Source organism: Lepisosteus platostomus, chromosome 3 (assembly GCF_059453375.1).
Source record: "Lepisosteus platostomus isolate fLepPlt1 chromosome 3, fLepPlt1.hap1, whole genome shotgun sequence".
NCBI lineage: Eukaryota > Metazoa > Chordata > Actinopteri > Semionotiformes > Lepisosteidae > Lepisosteus > Lepisosteus platostomus.
Window position 1 is genome coordinate 13,210,866 of NC_142613.1, and position 20,470 is coordinate 13,231,335.

Consider the following 20,470-nt stretch of genomic DNA (forward strand, 5'->3'; position numbering starts at 1 on the left):
CACAATTGTGTCCCACTTGTTGGTGATTCTTCACATAAAATAAAAAATTTATATCCTTATGTTAGAAGCCTGAAATGTGACAAAAGGTTGAAAAGTTCAAGGGGGCCGAATACTTTCGCAAGGCACTGTATGTAGCACTTCTTATGGGTCACCCCAAAATCCTTCATTTCTAAAGCCTTTTAAGCACTGATCCAAGTGAACCCATCCTGCTTGTATCAGGAAGGGATAGCTGTGTCCCCGGTCATATACAGGGTGCTGGTACTTTCATTTTTTAATTAATGAAACAATGGTGCATTGGTGACGCCTGCTGCCTCACTGGGTTCGATTCCAGACTGGGGTGCCTTTTGTGTGGTGCTTGCACGTTTGAACCTGCTCTCCACTGGGCTTTCTTGGGATGTGCCGAGTTCCTCACAAAGACAAGCCAGATACAGAAGTCCCTGCAGCGGACTAGCATCCCGACTGGAGTGTGACCCCCACCGGTGCCCTCCTGCCCTTCCTTTACCAGCTGTCAGCAGACATCTCATAATGGATCGGCCAGATGATCTCTAAACTTAACTGGTCAAATACGATTGTTCCAAATGTGTGGAAATAATTGCGATAAGGGTGACCTGTAGGAACTGCTGATCTGTGGCTCTCCAGGACTAGGGTTGGCCAACCTCGTGTAACAGCTTCATTCTAAATATGTGCGTCCTCATTCTGGCTGTGCAGTACAGGAGCTGCTGCCATGATCCGAGTCTTCAATTACTGACCATTCTTAATCCAGTGGACTGCAGACATAGACTGCAAATATGAAGAAATACAAGAGACAATGGGCAGCAGTGTCACCTGGGAGGGGAGGCCAGGATTTCAGGTTTCAGCATGAATCAAATCACTCTGCTTCAGTCCAGCCCAAGGCAATTGTTGTCTAGTGCAATTCAGCCAGTTGTTGTCTAGTGCTACCCAAGAAATTGAGTCAATTCCAGCTCTCGTACATACTTGACCAGTACAGCCCATCTCAAGTCTAGGACAGCACAAGCTAGCAGAATTCAGCCCACCTCCGGACAGCTCAAAACCTGGCCTAAAAACGGACAGCACAATAATCCAGGCATAGTCCTGTGCAATCTTCCTGAAAGAGCACCCAGCATTGTGCAACACATCTCAATTAAATAATAAAAAAAGTTTATTATTGCAATCCACTTACAGAAAAAAAAATGATGTGCACTTCTTTTCCTCACTCACGTCTTATCTTTAAGCAAAGGTGGACAACGCAGTCGGCTGGAAAAAGCTGTCCAAACGCAGAAGCAGAGAGCACACTCAGCAGACACCCAAGGAACATTCTACACATCAAAATCTTTTTACACACACACACAGCGAAGCTCCATGTTTCCTCAAGAAGACCAAAAAGAGGGAGAAGGAAGACTGGGGCCGAAACGTTAGCCCACGGGACCAGAAGTCCCTCCTTTTGGCTCTTTATTTCCAAACTGATCAGGCAAAGCAGTGCTGGGAAGGGCGACGTCATCGGCGCGGTCCACAAAGGGGAGTGTACATAAAATAAACTGAACCGTGAACCGTCGCGTCGTCACAGTTTCAGAATCACGCAGAGGCGAAGGTCAAGGGGCTGGGCACTGTGGCCATGCCAGTACCCCCAACACCAGAAACACCCGGACCTGGCAAAGAGCAAACAAAGAGTCCACTGCTGCCAGGGAGGTCAGCCTGAGACTGGACGTCCTGCAAGAGGATTGTGCCTCCTGTCCCCAGAGGAGAGCTAGAACCCACTTCTTTCTGACTGACACTTCCTTCTGGGGGTGGAGACTCTGACCAGCTCCCTTATGGAGCATGGGCTTCATTTCTTTAAACTTGGTTTTTATTTCTCTGACCTGCCATTCTGTTCATTAGAGGAACACAGTCCACAGGAACAAAAAGTGCTACAAAAGGTATTCATACTTATTATTGCTGTTCTTCACAAGTTACTACAGTTCACTTGCATCACAGAGGATACTGGTTGCCATGGCGTTGGCTGGGGGTTGCCATGACGATATCAGGGGGTACCAGAGTACGCAGGGATATTGGGAGCAAAACTCTTCCCACAGAAAAGCAGAGTGCCTGTGGCTGCAGAGCCACAGGGGTGGGCAGAGTGGAGCGGTGTGAGGCAGAAAAGGGAGTGAAGGCAGAGGAGAGAGAGAGGGAGGAGTGGAACGATGCTGGGGAGGGGGAGGGCTCTGTGAGGAGGGGAGGGGCTCCGAGGGGTGGTCACATGGAGGTGGGCCCCTCTGACGCGCACTGGAGCTGCCTCTGAATCAAAGAGCGCAGGGCTGTGTACCTGGAGAGAGACAGACACAGAGAGTGGGCGTTTAACATGGACCCAATGTTTCTGCTGTGTGCTGGTGGTCACGTGAATGTGCGGTGACAGACTGAATTTCTCCTTGTGGCCGAGCAGTGGACTGTCCAGATGATTGTTCAGTGTGTGTCATTTATCACACTGTTGCTATTAATGTCCAGGTGCAGTTGTGGGTCTTTTTTGCCTCTTGCTTTGCTTAGTTGTGAATTAAGAAGATGGAAGAGGGAAAGAAGATGATTTTTCTTGCAGTTTTTTGGCTCTGGCTTGTCATTCTGCTTAATTAATTTCTCCAGAGTAAACCCAAACTCTAACCTGCCAACCATTTGCAATCGACAGAGCAGATACTGCATGTTGTTGGTTAGGGCCTCTTTCTTCCACACCATGTGAGCCTGCTGTGAGGCGTATGAGTGACTGGCTAGTGGATCTAAGATTTGCTTTAACGCTTCTGAACAAGGCTCAGTTAGGGCTTCAGGGAGCAGGACATGCAGTTTTTGCAACAAGAGCTCCATCTGGTGGACAGCTGTGGTACCACACCTGGTCATTCAATTCTTTGTGGAACAGTGCTGCAGTATACTGCTCTTTTTACTACACTGCAACACTACGCTCCTGTGGCGTTCAATGCCACCCAGACTGTAATTTACTTACTTAGTCTTCAGTTTCTGCACCTCGCGATCCTCCTCCTCCTGCAGCTTGGCGATGAAACTGCGCAGCACTGGCATCTCGAACTTAATGTACTGAGCCACCTGGGAGAGGGAGAGGAGAGGGGTGAGAGACTGTCCCATCTGGAGGGAGCTCTGTGACCCTGCAGTGTGTGGACTCACGTCGTAGGTGACCTCCTCGCCCAGGTCCTTCTCCATCAGGAAGATCTTGCTGACCTGCTCGCAGGGGCCCTGCAGGACGCGCACGGCCAGAGGGTGGTCTGTAGACTTCAGCTCCTGCCGCTCTGGAGCAAGCAGAGGGGGCAAGACACTGAGACTCGCCAGCCCAGACCCCAAATCCCACACACCCCCCGAGACCCTGAACCCCACACACCCCCAGACCCTGAACCCCACACACACCCCGAGACACTGAACCCCACCCCACCCCCCCTAAGACAGTGAGCCCCACACCCCCCCCGAGACCCTGAACCCTACACACCCCCGAGACACTGACCTCTACTGCCCCTCAGACACTGACCCCACACACCCCCTTAGACACTGAACCCCTCACACACACAGATCCTGAACCCCACACCCCCCTTCCGAGACACTGAACCCCACACCCCTCCCCCCGAGACAGTGAGCCCCACACACCCCCAGATGCTGAGCCCCACACCCCCCCGAGAGCCTAAACCCCACACACACTCCGAGACACTGACCCCTACTGCTCCTCAGACACTGACCTCACACACCCCCTGAGACACTGAACCCCACACACACACAGATCCTGAACCCCACACACCCCCTGAGACACTGAACCCTACTGCTCCTCAGACACTGACCTCACACACCCCCAGAGACTGAGCTCCACACACCCCCTGAGAGCCTAAACTCCACACACCCCCCAGGACACTGACCCCTACTGCTCCTCAGACACTGACCCCTACTGCCCCTCAGACACTGACCCCACACACCCCCGGGACCCTGACCCTTAAAAAACCCAAACAAACACCCAGACACACACGCTGATACACACTCAGACACACACGCTGGTACACACACCCCAAGGCACACCAAGGTGATGACTGAGGGTGGTGACGGTGCTCTTACCCCCGCTGGTGTGCACCAGGTACAGTGAGAACTCGTCGGGGGAATTCTCGATCTGCAGGAGGGAGACACAGAGAGAGGCTTGTGGCAGGCTGGTCTGTGAAGGGGCCGTGATAGCAGCAGACTCGCCACCAGAGGCCACAAAAACTTCGAACACTTGTATATTTCACCACTTGTCAGGTCAGTCATTATATGAATGGTGAGGGTAGGTTACATACTTGCACATGGGTGTTAATCAGGGATGTGTTTTAGGAGTGGTTGGGATTTGGGAAGCAGTTGGCGTATAAACTGCTAAGACTTAGTAACAGAGAGAGGGCTTCTCTTGAGGGCAGGACCTGATATTAATTATATGGAAAGGTCTGTGAGACCACATAGTGTAGAACATGTGCACTTTCATTCAGTGGGTTGCCAGCAGCCATATCACCCTGCAACTCACAACTGGCAACCCACTGAAGCTCAGCAGGTGTGAGCCTGGTCAGTACCTGGATGGGAGACCTCCTGGGAAAAACTAAGGTTGCTGCTGGAAGAGGTGTTAGTGGGGCCAGCAGGGGGCGCTCACCCTGCGGTCCATGTGGGTCCTAATGCCCCAGTATAGTGACGGGGACACTATACTGTAAACAGGTGCCGTCCTTCGGATGAGACGTAAAACCGAGGTCCTGACTCTCTGTGGTCATTAAAAATCCCAGGGCGCTTCTCGAAAAGAGTAGGGGTGTAACCCCGGTGTCCTGGCCAAATTTCCAATTGGCCCTTACCAATCATGGCCTCCTAATAATTCCCACTATATGAATTGGCTTCATCACTCTGCTCTCCTCCCCACTGATAGCTGGTGTGTGGTGAGTGTTCTGATGCACTATGGCTGCCGTCGCATCATCCAGGTGGGGCTGCACACTGGTGGTGGTGGAGGGGAGTCCCCATTACCTGTAAAGCGCTTTGAGTGGAGTGTCCAGAAAAGCGCTATATAAGTGTAAGCAATGATTATTATTATTATTATTATTTGCTAAGATCCCTGGGGCTATCTTTTTGAAGGGCGGGGGGGGTCTCCCACAGTTTTATATAATCTGCACTGCGCCCTGCACAGGATCAGACCAGCCGTGCGCCCCCTTGTCAGAGTAAGGAACACGCAGGCTCCACCCAGACATGATCCAAGACGGAAAACTTCTGTAGTCCTCTCCGTTAGCAGCAGGCTCTTATTCCCAACAGCTTGGAGCTTGCAAATGAAATCGTTTGCAGGGAGCGGCTCAGAGCTCAGGACTGAGCTCCAGGGAAGAGCAGGTCAACTGAATTCTCTGGTAATGAGCAATCAGTGAAGTCAGTGGCGTTCAGCGCGTTTCCTAACAATGTTGTGGAATCATGCTCATCAGGAAACGGAATAACCAGAGGACTGGCGACAGTGGCGAACATCCTCCGCAGGGAGCAGTCTGTGAGGAGACTCCTGGTAGGCAGCGCAGAGCCCAGTGGATTGATCTTGCTCACCTTGAACTTGTTGAGGAGCAGCCTTAGGATCTGCGGCGTCGTCATGGTGCTGTTGATCCGCACGTTGGTCACGGAGCCAAACGCAGGCGTGAAGACAGACGTCTGTGGGAGAGAGCAGCCTGGGGTGAACTTGGGCTCGACAATGTCCTCACTTGTGTGACAAAACTCACATTCTGTTCAATTCCTTTGTCTTGCAAGCTCTTTAGAACCATAAGTACCGCTACTGCTTTGAAGCCAAATTCCCCGTTCCCTTTTTTCCCGCATGTGGAATGAACAGATACTTTCTGTGGTGCTCCCAGTAAACGTGGGGATGGCAGTGACTCTGGGTCTGCGCCCATGTGTAAGGGGGAGGGGCAGCCTCTGGACATTGCAAGAAGCTGAAAGGTGATTGGTTGTCCAGGTGGAGGGTGAGGAGCCTGTCTATCCCCAGCTCAGCCAATCAGGTTTCGGCCCCTAGCCAGCTCCCCAGTACCACCCAGCTGGTGCTGGAGGCCCACACGCCTGCAGGCATCTCTTGACAGGGCGAGCCTACAGGCTTTGCTCTTTCAATGAAAGCCAAAAAGGCCGCTAACCACAGCCCACTCCACCCCAGCACCCCCTGCTTGTGCACACGTGTGTGTGACGAGTCCGTTGCTGTGGAGACCAGCCCTGCCTTGTGGTTGTAGTAGTGGCCGTTGATGGAGAACCGGTGGCGTCTGAGTCGCCGCTGGTCGCTGGGCGTCCGTCTCTTCCCTCTGCGCCACACCCCTGCGTCGCTCTTCGTCCGGAGCAGCTGGGGGGAGTCCTCCTCGTCTTCATCACCTGGGCGGCAACGGACAGGAGGGGGTTGGGAGAGCAGGAAGGGTGGAGGGGAGGGCAGATTGAAACGTTAACCGGAATTATTAGTTAGCAGAATAAATTAGTAGTTAGAAGCCAATGATGCAACAATCTCATCCAGCTGTTTCTCAGCAAACATGGGTGGGCAGCTTGTTCCACACCCCCACCACTCTTTGTGTAAATAAATGCCTCCTGTGTGGATTGGAGGACTAATTCAGTTTCTTCTTGGGGTAGCTACTTCAATAACACGGCTGCGTATTTAAACTCCCACCACCACTCGAACTTAAGAACGATACTGTGGGGAAGAACTAGTGCCTTGATTTTAATTCAAGTCAATTCAATTCAAGGTGCTTAATTGGCATGACCAACGAGTAAAATCAGTGTTCCAAAGCAAAACAAGCACAATTAACATAAAACATTCCTGGGAGTCAGGTTCACTGCTCCTCAGGCTGTGACAGGAGATCACATACTGGGCTGTCAGTTCAACTGCGTTCCCTCCCCCCTCTCCCAGTAGGAGTGGGAGCTGTTATTAACTGTTAGTTTAAACCCACTATGTGACCAAGGGACAACTTAAATCTGCTCTGTATACAATCTGAGGTGACACAACCACCGGGTGTACACTTGTGACAGACTCCTCTCCACACAGTGCTCTCTCATGTCATTCCATGGTGCTGCCCGTTCGATACAGAGCCATGAGGCTGCTCTTCCGTTTCGCCACAGTCCTACCTGCCTCGCCCTCCTCCTTCATCACAGCGCTGCCGTCTGATTGGTCATCGGCTTCGGTCACCTGGATGGCCGGCGGGGCCAGCTGGGAGCCCTCTTTGCTGAACACAGAGAGGAGGGGGGAGCGAGGAGAGAAAGAAGGAGAAAACTGCATTCATCTGTACTGGAACGGGCGATGGGACACTTCCTCACTGTATTCTAAACAGGAAACTGGTAGGACAGTTTAACGGAATGAAGCAACATGGTCTGCGAGAGATTCGCAAAACGCATCCTTATTGTTTTCAATTTTACAGTCATCAGTTTTTGATACAATCAACAGATTTGAAGCTTGGAGCTCCAAACCCCACGATCGGAGGTACTCAGTTCCTCTCGGAGCAGAGGCTCCAGGAGACCACAGGAGAGCGCTATGTCACCATGTCACAGAGGGGAGCCCTGGTCGAACAACCCCGCCCCGCCAGCTGCGCCCCCTCCTGGGCAATTCGAATCACAGCCTCCACAAAGCGACATGACTCGGGCTCAAACCAGAGATCCCAGAGCTCAACTGGGGACCCATTCTTTTACTTCTGTAAACTCTCCTAATTTTGGAAGAGAATTGTTCAATCAAAGCCTACAGCTACAGCCTCCAGACCCCTGTCAGAGTCACACGGCCTGCGACTCACTCCAAGCTGCACATATAGCGCCTTACAAGAGGGCATGCCTCTCACTGGCCATGCTGCACACTGACGTCCCCAGCCTGAGGATACCCCTGTGCTGACAGGCTTGCAGCAAGTGAGCCAGACTGTATTTTTAGATACGTGTTGGTCAGGATAACTGAGATCCAGCCAGTTTTTTATGTAAAACCACATGTGATCATCACTTAGTCCTGTGAGTGCGTAGGAACAGACAGGATCCAGATAAGAAGTAAACTGAATCCTCACCTGGCACGTTCGGCCAGCTTCCCACTATTGCATTTTATCCTAATCGGCAGTGTACATGCTCCCAAAGTCAAAGGACCGAGGAGGAGGAGGAGGAGTCCCGGGTTCGAGCCTCACCTCTGAGCATCCAGAGTGCAGCCTGAGTGCCAGGAGGTGGAGGAGGGGGGAGGTCTGATTCGCTCGTTGTCGTCCTGCATCTGCAGCCTGATGGGCCGGCGGAGACCCCAGGAGATGTTGAGCAGCCCCTCCACTATGAGCTCGCCTTCCTCCTGCCCACGGACACAAGACACGGTGAGGCGCGTCAGTCCTGGAGGGACTGTCATTCCCTGCGCCAAACAGGGCCTCACAGACAAGGAACGAGGTCACCTGGGTGTCACATTACTGTATTATTGAATAAGGTCCAGCACACATTCTCACATGGGCTTAACGTGGGAGATCATGGGCAGTTAGTGGAGTCTGTGTGTTTAAGGGTGTTTCAGTGTGCACTGGGGAGCGTTGTAGAGCTTCAAGGAAAGAATCTGGATGCCTGGAGTATTTTTTTTTGTCGTAAAACTGTGGGATGACGGTAGCCACTCTCTCCAGAACCATTTATTATTTGGAAGAAGAGAGGAACGTTTTCTTTCTTCTAAACAATCAGTTTTTTTCTTCTTTCAAATGAAAGCTAGGAAACATCCTAGACTGTGTTTTGTGGGTGAAAGTTCTCTGAGCCGCGCTACCAGAAAGGGTTAAATGACAACGCACAAGGAAGCTACAACAAAAAGGATTTGTTGTGCTTCTGTCTGCAGGTTTGGCTTCTCTCCCAAACAGGAGAGGAATCCAAGCCATTGTAAGGCTCTCTTGTGTATTCGAAAGATATTACAGTACCTGTGGGGAGTGGGAGCACTTGATCTGGTGTGTATTTCACCTGTACTGCTCTCTCTCAATGGGTACGGGGCTGCAGTGCACACTGGGAGGCAGCAGGGTGCCTGTGTGTGGGGGGTATTCATGCAGAATTGCACACAGACACACGCGGAGTAATTGCCCCCTGCCAAACCACAGGGCATGATTAATTATAGAAGAGGCCCAGTGAAGGAAAAACCGAGCCACACCTGATGCCAGCAGCAGATGTTACAGATGACATGTTTAGCCTGAGACAGAGTGATGAAGGGTGTCTAGGCAACTGGTTATATCTGAGAGGGAGAGGGGGGCAGTGTGGGCTAGTGGTTAGAGCTGAGACACTGGGAGAGAGAGGGGGGCAGTGTGGGCTAGTGGTTAGAGCTGAGACACTGGGAGAGAGAGGGGGGCAGTGTGGGCTAGTGGTTAGAGCTGAGAGACTGGGAGAGAGAGAGAGGGAGGCAGGGTGGGCTAGTGGTTAGAGCTGAGACACTGGGAGAGAGAGAGGGAGGCAGTGTGGGCTAGTGGTTAGAGCTGAGACACTGGGAGAGAGGCAGTGTGGGCTGGGAGAGAAGGAGAGGCAGGTAATAACTGAGAAAGAGGGGAAAGGGGGTAGTCAGACCAAGTGTTGAGGGGTGGAGACAAAGGGAAAACGGGAGCTCTCCCATTAGAACTAATTAGCAACTGAACAGATGGCACAGCTCTTACCTCTCTGTGTCGCAGCTGTAGATTCTGTCCCTCATAGTAGAGATTGTAGGTTTTGAGGTGTGACAGCAGAGCACTCCTACAGACACAGGACAGACCATCAGCCCCAGCACCACAATGGGCAACATGCCAACTTCAGCCAAAGGCTGACCTCAAGGAGATCCAGCAGTCACAATAAAGGGCGCCTGAGTGGTGAGTGATTGAGAGCACACTGCTGCCAGCTCATGCTCCGCTGAGTGGAGGGGTATCACCACACACCTGTGTCAAAACTACACTGAGCTGCGCTGTGACGTCTTGCATCGAGATCTGGTCTCTGTGTGTGTGTGGTACAGCGGGAGGGCTCTGTGTGTGTGTGTGTGGTACAGCGGGAGGCCTCTGTGTGTGTGTGTGTGTGTGTGTGTGTGTGTGTGGTACAGCGGGAGGGCTCTGTGTGTGTGTGTGAGAGGTACAGCGGGAGGGCTCTGTGTGTGTGTGTGTGGTACAGCGGGAGGCCTCTGTGTGTGTGTGTGTGTGTGTGTGTGTGTGTGACAGCGGGAGGGCTCTGTGTGTGTGTGTGAGAGGTACAGCGGGAGGGCTCTGTGTGTGTGTGTGGTACAGCGGGAGGCCTCTGTGTGTGTGTGTGGTACAGCGGGAGGCCTCTGTGTGTGTGTGTGTGTGTGAGAGGTACAGCGGGAGGGCTCTGTGTGTGTGTGAGAGGTACAGCGGGAGGGCTCTGTGTGTGTGTGTGTGAGAGGTACAGCGGGAGGGCTCTATGTGTGTGTGTGTGTGAGAGGTACAGCGGGAGGGCTCTGTGTGTGTGTGTGTGGTACAGCGGGAGGGCTCTGTGTGTGTGTGGTACAGCGGGAGGGCTCTGTGTGTGTGTGTGTGTGAGAGGTACAGCGGGAGGGCTCTGTTTGTGTGTGTGTGGAACAGCGGGAGGGCTCTGTGTGTGTGTGTGTGAGGTACAGCGGGAGGGCTCTGTGTGTGTGTGTGGTACAGCGGGAGGGCTCTGTGTGTGTGTGTGGTACAGCGGGAGGGCTCTGTGTGTGTGTGTGTGTGAGAGGTACAGCGGGAGGGCTCTGCGTGTGTGTGTGTGAGGTACAGCGGGAGGGCTCTGTGTGTGTGTGTGTGTGAGAGGTACAGCGGGAGGGCTCTGTGTGTGTGTGTGTGTGAGAGGTACAGCGGGAGGGCTCTGTGTGTGTGTGTGTGTGAGAGGTACAGCGGGAGGGCTCTGTGTGTGTGTGTGTGTGAGAGGTACAGCGGGAGGGCTCTGTGTGTGTGTGTGTGAGAGAGAGGTACAGCGGGAGGGCTCTATATGACTCTTACTTGCTGATGAACTTATTTTCTCCGACCTGAACTACGTCCTGCCTGTTGTCCATCGTCCGTCAGCCAGGGAGACACATCGGCAGAGCTGTGCAGAGAGAGACGGAGGGAGCCGAGGACAGTGAATTTGGAGAAATGGGGGGAGTGAGAAAGGTGGGAGAGGAAAGAGAGAGAAAGATTAAAACACATAAAACACAACCATTCAACCAAGAGAAGACGACTGAAAAACAATCACCAGACTATCTTTCTTCCCACTGAACCCCCATTACTTGGTGTCCTTTCCACTCTGAAATGAAACCCCACACTAGGGGGGGGGGGGGAAGGACCAAAACCGAAAACCGTAGCATTTCCAGAGTTAAAAGAAGGTGCCATTCATTTGATAAAAACCATGAATTCACATGTTTGAATGTCTGTTGGGAGCTTCTGTCTGTTGTGGAGACTTTTTGTGCAGTTCTGTCCTCATGTTCAAAATGAACTTCCACCACCACGCAGACAGACAGCCACATTGTTTCAAAGCACAGAAAGGCTGTTGGTAAGACTGGAGAGGACTGGAGTCACCGGCTGCAGACAGACAGACGCTCACACATCACTAACTTCAGTCTCATGCTGCTCTCATGACCAGAGACAAGTTCTGAGGCCCTGCTGCTATGACGAGGATAATGCATTTTCAATTCTAATGAACAGTCAACAGTTACCCAGTGGTTAGTCCTGGACATCACTTCTGGTTTCGGTTTGCAGAACGGTTCCCCATCATTCAAACTGATAGAAGATAGAACTATGAATGCTCTTAGTTTTAAGTAAAGAAAGAACTGTGAATGCTCTTAGTTTTAAGTCTGCCAATCGCAGCTCACTTCTTCATAACATTAAACTGAATTTAGAGCGATACAGTTGCATATGCTATATTGTTTTTTATTAGATAATCACTTTGTCCTTTCCCAGGTCTCTCTGCAGAAGATGTTGTAGACCACTCCAGTTTAGCGGTTTGCCCCTTTCGGTGCAGACAAGACCGAGAAAGAACTGACCATTGCAGATTCCTAGTTTCTTATTCCAGGAGCGTCCAATTCCGTGTCCCGGAGGGCTGGCGTTTCTGCTGGGTTGCTGGGGGAAGGTGGCAACCTGTCCCGCTAAGCCAGTAATGAGGGGATTGAGCTTGTTACTGAAACCCTGCAGACACACTGGCCCTGCAGGATCAGGACGGCCCACCACTGTTTCATTCTTTTCGAAAACTGGAATCTGCAATGATTTTTTTATTGAATAGTCCCCCAACTCACAGTCGCCAGCAGTTCTGAAGACTCAGCTGATGGCCACACACCCCGAGTTGCTCTACCCTGACACGCCCACTCATCTGAGCCATTCACCTCTTTAACCACGCCCCGAGATCCACAACGCCCGGCTGGGTCTGCCCAGCCCAGCAACTGGTTTGTGACTGTCCGGACTGGGGTTTATGAGTAAGAACTGGCTTGAACTACTCACCAGCTCCTACCAGTAGAAGGTAAACTGTTGCTTTACTGGACCTGAGTGGAAACTACGTGGAAATTTACTTAAACCAGAAAAAACAGAAAGCACTTCTTTACACAAAGGGCTGTGGGAGCGTGGAACAAGCCATGTTGTGAAAGCTGATGATTCCCTTTACTTCCTGTTAGCTGGACACCGCAGTCCATGTGAGAAGTGAAGGAACTCGGAGAGACAGAAAAATAAAAGAACGTCTCTTATTCAGTTCCCACGATTCAATTTCAATCCAATGTTTGCTAAGGCTGGGATCAGCACTGCGTTCGTTGCCTCTAGCAATTCTATTCCTTACCAAGAAACTGAAAGAAATTTCACTGATGTTTGCCAAGACACAATCCTGTCACCAATGGGTAAAGATTAGGGTTGCAGAAGCACGTTTCTGCAACATATCTCTTTTCCCACCAAATTCTGGTTTGGTCCCATACGCTGATGATCAGAGAATGCTCACAGAGAAGTTCATCACAAATATTAGGCTATGAAATGATGTGCAGTCAAAGACAATGCAGTTGTACACTTGCTTGTACAGTACATCAGGGCCCCAGTTTAATGTCTCATTCACAGGACAGTGTCCCCATACTGGGGCGTTGGTTTGGAAATTCTGACCCAGAGGGAAGAGCGCCACCTACTGGTCCACCAATCCCGACTTACATCAGCAGGAACTGAGTTCTCCTTGGCCACGAGGACTCCCACATTACTTTACATCTCCAGGCGCAGGAGGAGTGCAGGGGGACCTCATAATGCGTCTTACGAGACTGGGCAAAGACTGAGATACCCAGACACCACACTGGGAAAATGTCAATTTGCATTTGCAAAACTTTTTCTTCCAGAAGCAGAAGTGTTCTCTTGGTGATGATACATCTGGCTTGTCTAAATGCACATAAGGGATCTATCCAGATACGGTGCATGTGTTAGCAATGGTACAACGAGTCAATAGAGCGGGTGTTGGTGCTGAAACGCTGTGCTTTTGTGCCGCTCATTGTCTGATTGACAGCCCCTTATTTTCAACAAGGAATTTGAACTTTTCAGAGTAAAGCACGTTTTGGGATACCTAACGTTCAGTCTGGTATGAGCCTCCCTTGCTTCTGAGGACTGTTTGAAAATAAAATGGGAAAAAAAAGCTGAAGCTATGAAAGAGGAAGAAGGTGTTTATTAAGCAAACTCGTTTTCCTCTGCAGTCCGAGGCACAGCGGTGACGGCAGGGCCTCTGTGAACGGAGCACCTCCATGCCTGTAAATCCTGACTGCATGTATCCGGAGTCTGGTCATCTGCAGGCCGTTCGAGGATATATTAGGAAAGTACAAACCACGGCCCTCTGACTGGAGGAAATAATAAATCTCTTAATTTGACTACTGTGGTTCCGCTTCAATACGGATAAACGTTCTATTAATAAACGACTGTTCTTTTAGAAGAAACAGGTGCTCATGCACAATTCAGACCAGGACAGTACACCTAGCCCATGAACAGGTGATATGAGACTCTTCACCTGAACACCTCTGCTCACTGAGCTCACTCCACCAGGCCTGTAACAGCACTGTCCTACTGCACTTTTACTACAGTCCCCACTGTAACAGCACTGTCCTACTGCACTTTTACTACAGTCCCCACTGTAACATAACTGTCCTATTGTACTTTTAAGGCAGTGCCAACTTTTATTTTCATAAAATGAAACAGAACAATACATGTATTAAAAAGAAAAACTCACACAGGACAATTTTACCCTAATTCATGACCCTTCTTCGATTTCTTTGAAAAAGGAAAGAGCAATCAGACAGGAAACAGAGCGAGACTCACACACCTACTGGTGAAGGAGGGATTTCTAGTCCTCCAACTCCAGACCCGCAGTCGGTCACCCTCTCCCCCTGCTTCCCAGCGGGCTGTAGGAGCCTCGGGAGTGGAGAATTCCTTCGGAAGAAGCGCCTTTCCTGGAGGGATGCGCCGACGGGACCTGTGCCACAGCCCGACAGAGCTCTCCCAGCGAGCTGCAGGCCACGGCTCCAACTTCCTCGTTCCGAGAGGCTTCACAGGAAGCCCCGAGTCAGCGAACTGCTCTCGCACTCGTGCGGACTTCCTCCTTGCTGCCGACGCCCGCAGCCCCCTCCGCCACGGAGGCACAGGAAACTCGCGCTCTGACACATTTCTGATACCCTCTCCCCCGGCTCGCCGACGCGCAGACACTCCCACCCAGCGAGCCGGTCCAGGGACACAGCTGTCTCATGGAAACTGCAGGGAGAGGAAAGTCACGGTGCTTCCGAACAAGTCCAAGGGGCAGGTGTTTCCATGGACGGCCCCCGAACTTCGAATTTTGCAGCTTCCTAACTTTTCAGGCTTCTAACCCTGCGCCACGCACTGTCCATGCCTACACATCGTGCCCCTATAGTGCCCCCTTGTGGACACTAACATGCCCACGCAAACTTGTGCCAACCACGGTCCCATCTGTATGTGTACCGACCTGCATCGCTCCACGGAGAGCAGTTTTCAGTGGATTACACACCCACCTTACAGACAGACTAAAAGATACCAGTCCATGCGATCTGATTAACTCACATGTCTCTAGGCCCAGTGTGGAAAATCCATCCACTCGTTTTCTAACAGCATCATTCAATTCAGGGTGGCAGGGGGAGGCCGAGCCTATCCCAGCAAGCTACAGGTGCAACATCCTGGACGGGACACCAGTCCATAACAGGGCAGACACAGACACGCACACATTCAGACCAGGGATAATTTTCCCAGAAGCCAATTCACCCACCAGTATGTCTTTGGACTGTGGGTGGACACAGGGAGAACATGCAAACTCCACGCAGATATGAGGAAAATCCTCTGTGTTCATTGATGAATATTCCAGGAGACAATCAATGAAACTGTCACGATCGCTACTCCTCCTCTTAAGGGCGCTCCAGCCCTTCCTTGTTCTGCCCCATTACCTGCACCTGTTTCTGATTTCCGTTCCACCTTAAAAGCCAGACGCAGACGTCACTCCTGGTTCCTCATTGAATTCCGCTTCGTGAGAGCCCAGGTCCTGCTGCATCTGGCTCCGTTATGCTTTTAACTTTCTGTTCCTGATTCCCCGCCCCACCGGTCCCGACCCGGTTCATGGTTTTGTTCCCTGGAAGGATCCCCTGGCCTTGGACTCTACCTTCAGTCTTGGATTACCCGTTTGGATGTTCTCATGGATTGTTCACCCCGGATTCACTCTCCCTGGACACCTGCACCCCTCGGACACGCCCCCCGTCTCCATACCCTCTCCTGCATGACTTTTTCCCCAGCGTTTCCTCACAATTCCGGATCGTGTCGTCTGCATAGGGCCCAAAAAGAACTGTTCGTGACAGAAACCTTTAACTTAATGCCTCTTGCAGCTATGAACGCCTGTAAAGTTGAGATATTTCCAGGAGTCAAAGTTCTTGATCCCAAGCACCATCTTGAAAAGCAACAGGCTTTGGGTGAACATAAAGGACAGAAAGGTTACGCAGGAAAAGAGGCCCCTTAGTAGTTAGAAGTCAACTGATCCAAGGATCTCCTTCATTTTGTGAAAGAAGCCTAGGTCAACTAAAACAACATGGCTGGGAGACTTGTTCCACTCTGCTGCCACCCTTGACGTAAGGACGTGCTTCCTAATGTACAGTTTTAAAAACACCTCCATGTTTCCACTTGACCAGTGAAGTGAAGTCCCTTGAACTCCTGATCGTACTTTATTGCTCTTCTCTTCTTTTCTATAAGGTGGGGATCAGAATTGTACACAGTATTTTACGCAGGTCTCACCAGCGTGTTTTACAATTGTAATATAGCATTCCCTGTTTTAAATCCTACACTTTAAACTCTGTAAATGAGTCCTAAGCAGATGTTTCAAGTTCATCTTCTCCCAATGCGGATCGATAGCTTGTTTGTACAGAATGAAATGGACATTTCACGTTATGTTCTATTAAATACTGCACAAGACACAAGAGATTTTACTTCCAAAAACTGTTCATATATAAAAATAATCCATTTCATGTATCCATTTAAGACTCACGAAATTTACAGATGAATTCAGAAATTCATGTGCTCTAAGGATGTTCCAGACTAATAGTAGAAATATTGGATCTCCATTCGGACAGGCTGAAAGAAAACTCTTTGAGAAGTGGCGCCAGGCCTGACCTCCAGCTCCAGACAGGCTCAGCTGTGGCACAGAGCACAAGCAAGATTAAATATTAACAGCAGACAAAATTGCATAATTAATATTTCAGCAACAGCAGTGAGGGCTGGGAGACAGCCTCCAGACAGATCTCATCTCCTCCCTCTGATGTCTGCAGCCTGGCTGTCCCTGAACACCGAAACAACTGAACACCTGAACACACCACAGCCCTGGGCACACACTGCAGCCAGGGTCCTTCAGAGCTACAGCATCACATGATTCTGTCTGCAGTCCAGCTGTCCCTGAACACCTGAACACACCACAGGCCAGCTCACCCTGAACATACCACAGCCCAGCTCTTCCAGAACACCTGAACACACCACAGCCCTGGGCACCCACTGCAGCCAGGGTCCTTCAGAGCTACAGCATCACATGATTCTGTCTGCAGCCCGGCTTTCCCTGAACACCTGAACACACCACAGCCCAGCTCTTCCAGAACACCTGAACACACCATAGCCCAGCTCTTCCAGAACACCTGAGCACACCACAGCCTAGCTCTTCCAGAACACCTGAGCACACCACAGCCCAGCTCTCCCTGAACACCTAAACACACCGCGGCCCCCTAAACACATCACACCTAAACTCTCCAGTACCGAGCTCCTGGATATATTGTAACCCGGTGTTCTGCCTGTACTGTAACTGCTGTGACATGGACAAAAAAAACGAATAAACCAACTTCAAACCTGGGCATCAGTTTTTTACTTTGGGCACTGGGCAAGTGAAACAAACCAGACTTTAATGTCAATGTGCATTCCGGCTGTAATTCTTGAAACACTGCACATAAACAGGCCCCTGGGTCAGAGGTCTGTAATTAGAGCCCATTTTGGAAAACCGCAGCTCCTGGATCTACAAGAGTTTTCCAGACAAGATCTACAGTACGTGCCCACTTCAGACCTGACCCAGACTTCCCCTCGGAGACTCTCCCTCCCCAGCTAGCTGGTCCTGGTGGGTGTGATCAGCTGGCCTGGGTCACCCCCCGGCTGTGCTGGTACCCGCTGGACTGCTCTGCTCCAGGGTACTGTGGCAGAGTCTGTCAATGGGGGTCTCTCTGACAGGGTCTCCCCGGGATCAGCCCTGCCCTGCCCCGCCCCCGTGACTCGGACCCGTTCCCACGCCCCGTGTTCCGGTCACGCCTCGCACTCCCCTCGGCTGCGCGGGCGCTTTCCATACACCCACATCGATAGAAACACACACACGACGTTTGTTTGTGCTCTTTTCAGTTTCGTCCGGGCTTAGCGTCTTCGTCTCTTAAAATCTTTCCCTTTCTTTTCCGCTCCATTTAAAGAGACGCCCCCCCCTTCCCCTGACCGGCCACGCAGCTCCATTCAGGGCTCGCCGGCTCTCCCCATTGTCGGCGTCGCCATGGCGACCCCAAAAACACTCACTGACTCACAGTGTCGTGAACTCGTGTGCAGATGGAGCACCGCGCGAGTACGTGTAACAAAACCGCTGCATACGAAGTAGCTTGGGCGAAGTGACTGACGACCTCACACAGACCTGCTGCTCGGTGTACTACGTTTTAATCAACTGCTTGCGAGCAGATGCGTCGCACTAATCCTCATTCTTACGCTCCTTCAGAGAAAAAGAAAAAAACGTCTTAGAAAAATCAAAATGCAGTATTTCGTCATAAAAGAGCAGCTTCCTCATATCTGTGGCTCCGATGGCAAAACCCACCCTTGTCCGAGTTTGTGAAACCGTATCCAGTTCCCTGTTGTTGATGGTTCCGGTTCCGAGACATCGCCGAACCCGAGCCCGCCGGGCCGGCTGGACACGCGCCCGGCAGCGTCCACGCACCTTTTTCACATGGAAAACACGCGCCGGGCGCCTCGAGCGAGCGTGCAGACGCAGCGTTTTTAGAGCCCTTTAATTTCTACTGCTGACACATAAGTAGGAGTATTGCGCTCAGTGATGTTATTTCAACGTGGCCATTGCGTAACTAATTATAGATTCTTATCAGTGACCGATCTGATACGTAAGATTTCTGCGTTTATGTAAAGATTGGGCATACAGCTCTGTTTTTATGAGCACTGTGATATATATTTATATTTTGGCGGCAGTATATGGGTGTAGATGTATAACATACACTTGAGTAATGTGTATTACAGAACACCTACTGTACACCTGTCTGTAGCGAGAGTTCATATTCTATAGACTGCCTCTGCAGTTATACTGGCTAACTAAACCAGAGCCATATACAGCACCCTGTAATTAAAGCAGAAGCAGAGTGTGGTTCATCAATTTCAAGCTGATATTGAAGGCATACTGTACAAGGCGATCGACCGCTGACACGTTATGTAAGATCAGAGACCCAGTCAGTGCGCGGAGACGGGAGCGGCTCTCTGGGTCTGCGGTCTGGGCGCTGGAGAAACCGTCAGGGGCAGACAAGACGCCAAAAGTCACTCGACGGGGAGGTCTCTGGCCTCAGCGCTCAGAGAGAAACTGACACGGCTATCTGAGCCAGCCGTGCAAATCGCAGATTGATGAAACTGCCCCCCCCAGCCCCCCTCAGCCCCCCTCACACCCGTGATGTATATTATACGGCTTTGTTACTGCCTGTTCAGGTCTCGACGCGATATTCCGTGCTGTGTGCAGGAGGCGAGGGGCGGCTGAGACGCTCTTGCCCGACCGAAGGCAAATGAAGAGACCGGGGTGAGAGCCAGCAAGACTCCCAGGCATCTCTTTTCTGCGTGCTGTACTTTTCCCTCGCATAAATAAGGCAACACTCACTTTGTTCCGCCGGCCGCTGTGCCGCTCCTCCGCGCCCAGCGCTCTCCCTGCAGGGCTGACCCGATCTGTTCGCGACGCGCTCTGTACCGTGTCGGTGCGTCCGGTTCGGGTTCGCTCGCGTACAATCGCTCGGGCAAGGGGAAGGCGGGGGGGGGGGGATGTGGAATGGGGGGCGGTCGGACCCCAGGGGAATCCCAGCTGCTCGGAATACATCCTCGGGACCATCCAATCAGCGGCCGCCTCACGCCCCTTTGTTGGTGTCGCCGACCAATGGCGGCGCGGCCGAGGGGGCGGGCTCCCCGTCAAACAATGCCGAGCAGCTCGGAGCCCCACACACGTGTCTCAGAGGGTTTCTTACCCGGGTAGTCTCTGCCGCGCTCGGTGCTCGTCCGTTCCTCCCGTAAATCTATTGTGCGCTACCTTGTTGTCTGGCACACATAAACCCCACGGGACTGTTTCAAAAAGGAAGGATCTCTTCCTGCAGTTTTTGTCTTTTGGCTGGGGAGCTAAAGTCCTTGTGGATATCAACAAATAACCTGAACAATTTTTCCCGAATACGTTCCGCGAGATTTGCTGTGCAAATTCTTTGGGCTGTCGGTGTTAGAGGCTGGCATGTGCCCGTTTTTGCGTGTTTGAGTTCTTCCTTCTGGCCCAAAGTCTATTATTCATGACTGTCTGTACGTGTCCGTCATTCTCCTTTCGCGCGATGTCGCCGCTCCTCTGTCTGGCCGTTACTTCAGCGCCTCCCGTGTTTTATCCACTGAGGAAGTACCGTAGCTAGCAGCTCTTCTCCACCTGTAAACCCGAACACGCGTGGGTCAGAGCAGTCCGGCTCCTGGCGCGGGCAGTCGGCCGCAGTCCAGTGCTAGCCCTGTCAGGTTACTCGGCCAGATCCACCAGCGTGTTCACTAGTACTTCACTCATGCCTAATAGGATCAGTACTCAGTCAGGATAGTGACTCTATTAAAGCACTATGGGACTGGAATGGAAGGACTGAGCGCTGGAGCTTAACCCTTGAATTAGTACATCCTGCCTTGTTTGAATTAGTTTTACAGCACAGGCACAGCCCAACTCTGCAGGGCACAGATTTCGAGGAGAGCCAGAGGCCCAAGCATGAGGTCTGTATGGCCGAGGAAGCCCTGTGCTCGCCTGCGTCTCCGTACCAACACTGCAAACCCTAATCCAATCACCCAGCAGC

General features: G+C 51.6%; 1 protein-coding gene across 4 annotated transcripts; it reads right to left on the reverse strand.

Moving 5' to 3' along the window:
- Nucleotides 1-1,141: 1,141 nt before the first annotated feature.
- rassf2a (Ras association domain family member 2a) lies at nucleotides 1,142-19,421 on the reverse strand. 4 transcript variants are annotated; one of them, XM_088624574.1, is made up of 11 exons: nucleotides 19,273-19,421; nucleotides 10,872-10,994; nucleotides 9,570-9,645; nucleotides 8,106-8,257; nucleotides 7,078-7,175; nucleotides 6,188-6,336; nucleotides 5,536-5,637; nucleotides 4,066-4,117; nucleotides 3,139-3,260; nucleotides 2,963-3,060; nucleotides 1,142-2,299 (listed from the first exon to the last, which is right to left on the reverse strand). In XM_088624574.1, exons 2-11 carry the CDS (start codon nucleotides 10,922-10,924, stop codon nucleotides 2,230-2,232), a joined length of 972 nt encoding a protein of 323 aa, XP_088480700.1. In that variant the 5' UTR covers nucleotides 10,925-10,994; nucleotides 19,273-19,421; the 3' UTR covers nucleotides 1,142-2,229. The 4 variants fall into 4 exon arrangements, with proteins under 4 accessions (XP_088480700.1, XP_088480702.1, XP_088480699.1 ...); XM_088624576.1 differs by having other exon boundaries at nucleotides 10,872-10,956; nucleotides 19,273-19,415; XM_088624573.1 differs by lacking the exon at nucleotides 19,273-19,421 and adding an exon at nucleotides 14,173-14,557 and having other exon boundaries at nucleotides 10,872-10,956.
- Between the last annotated feature and the right edge of the window lie 1,049 nt (nucleotides 19,422-20,470).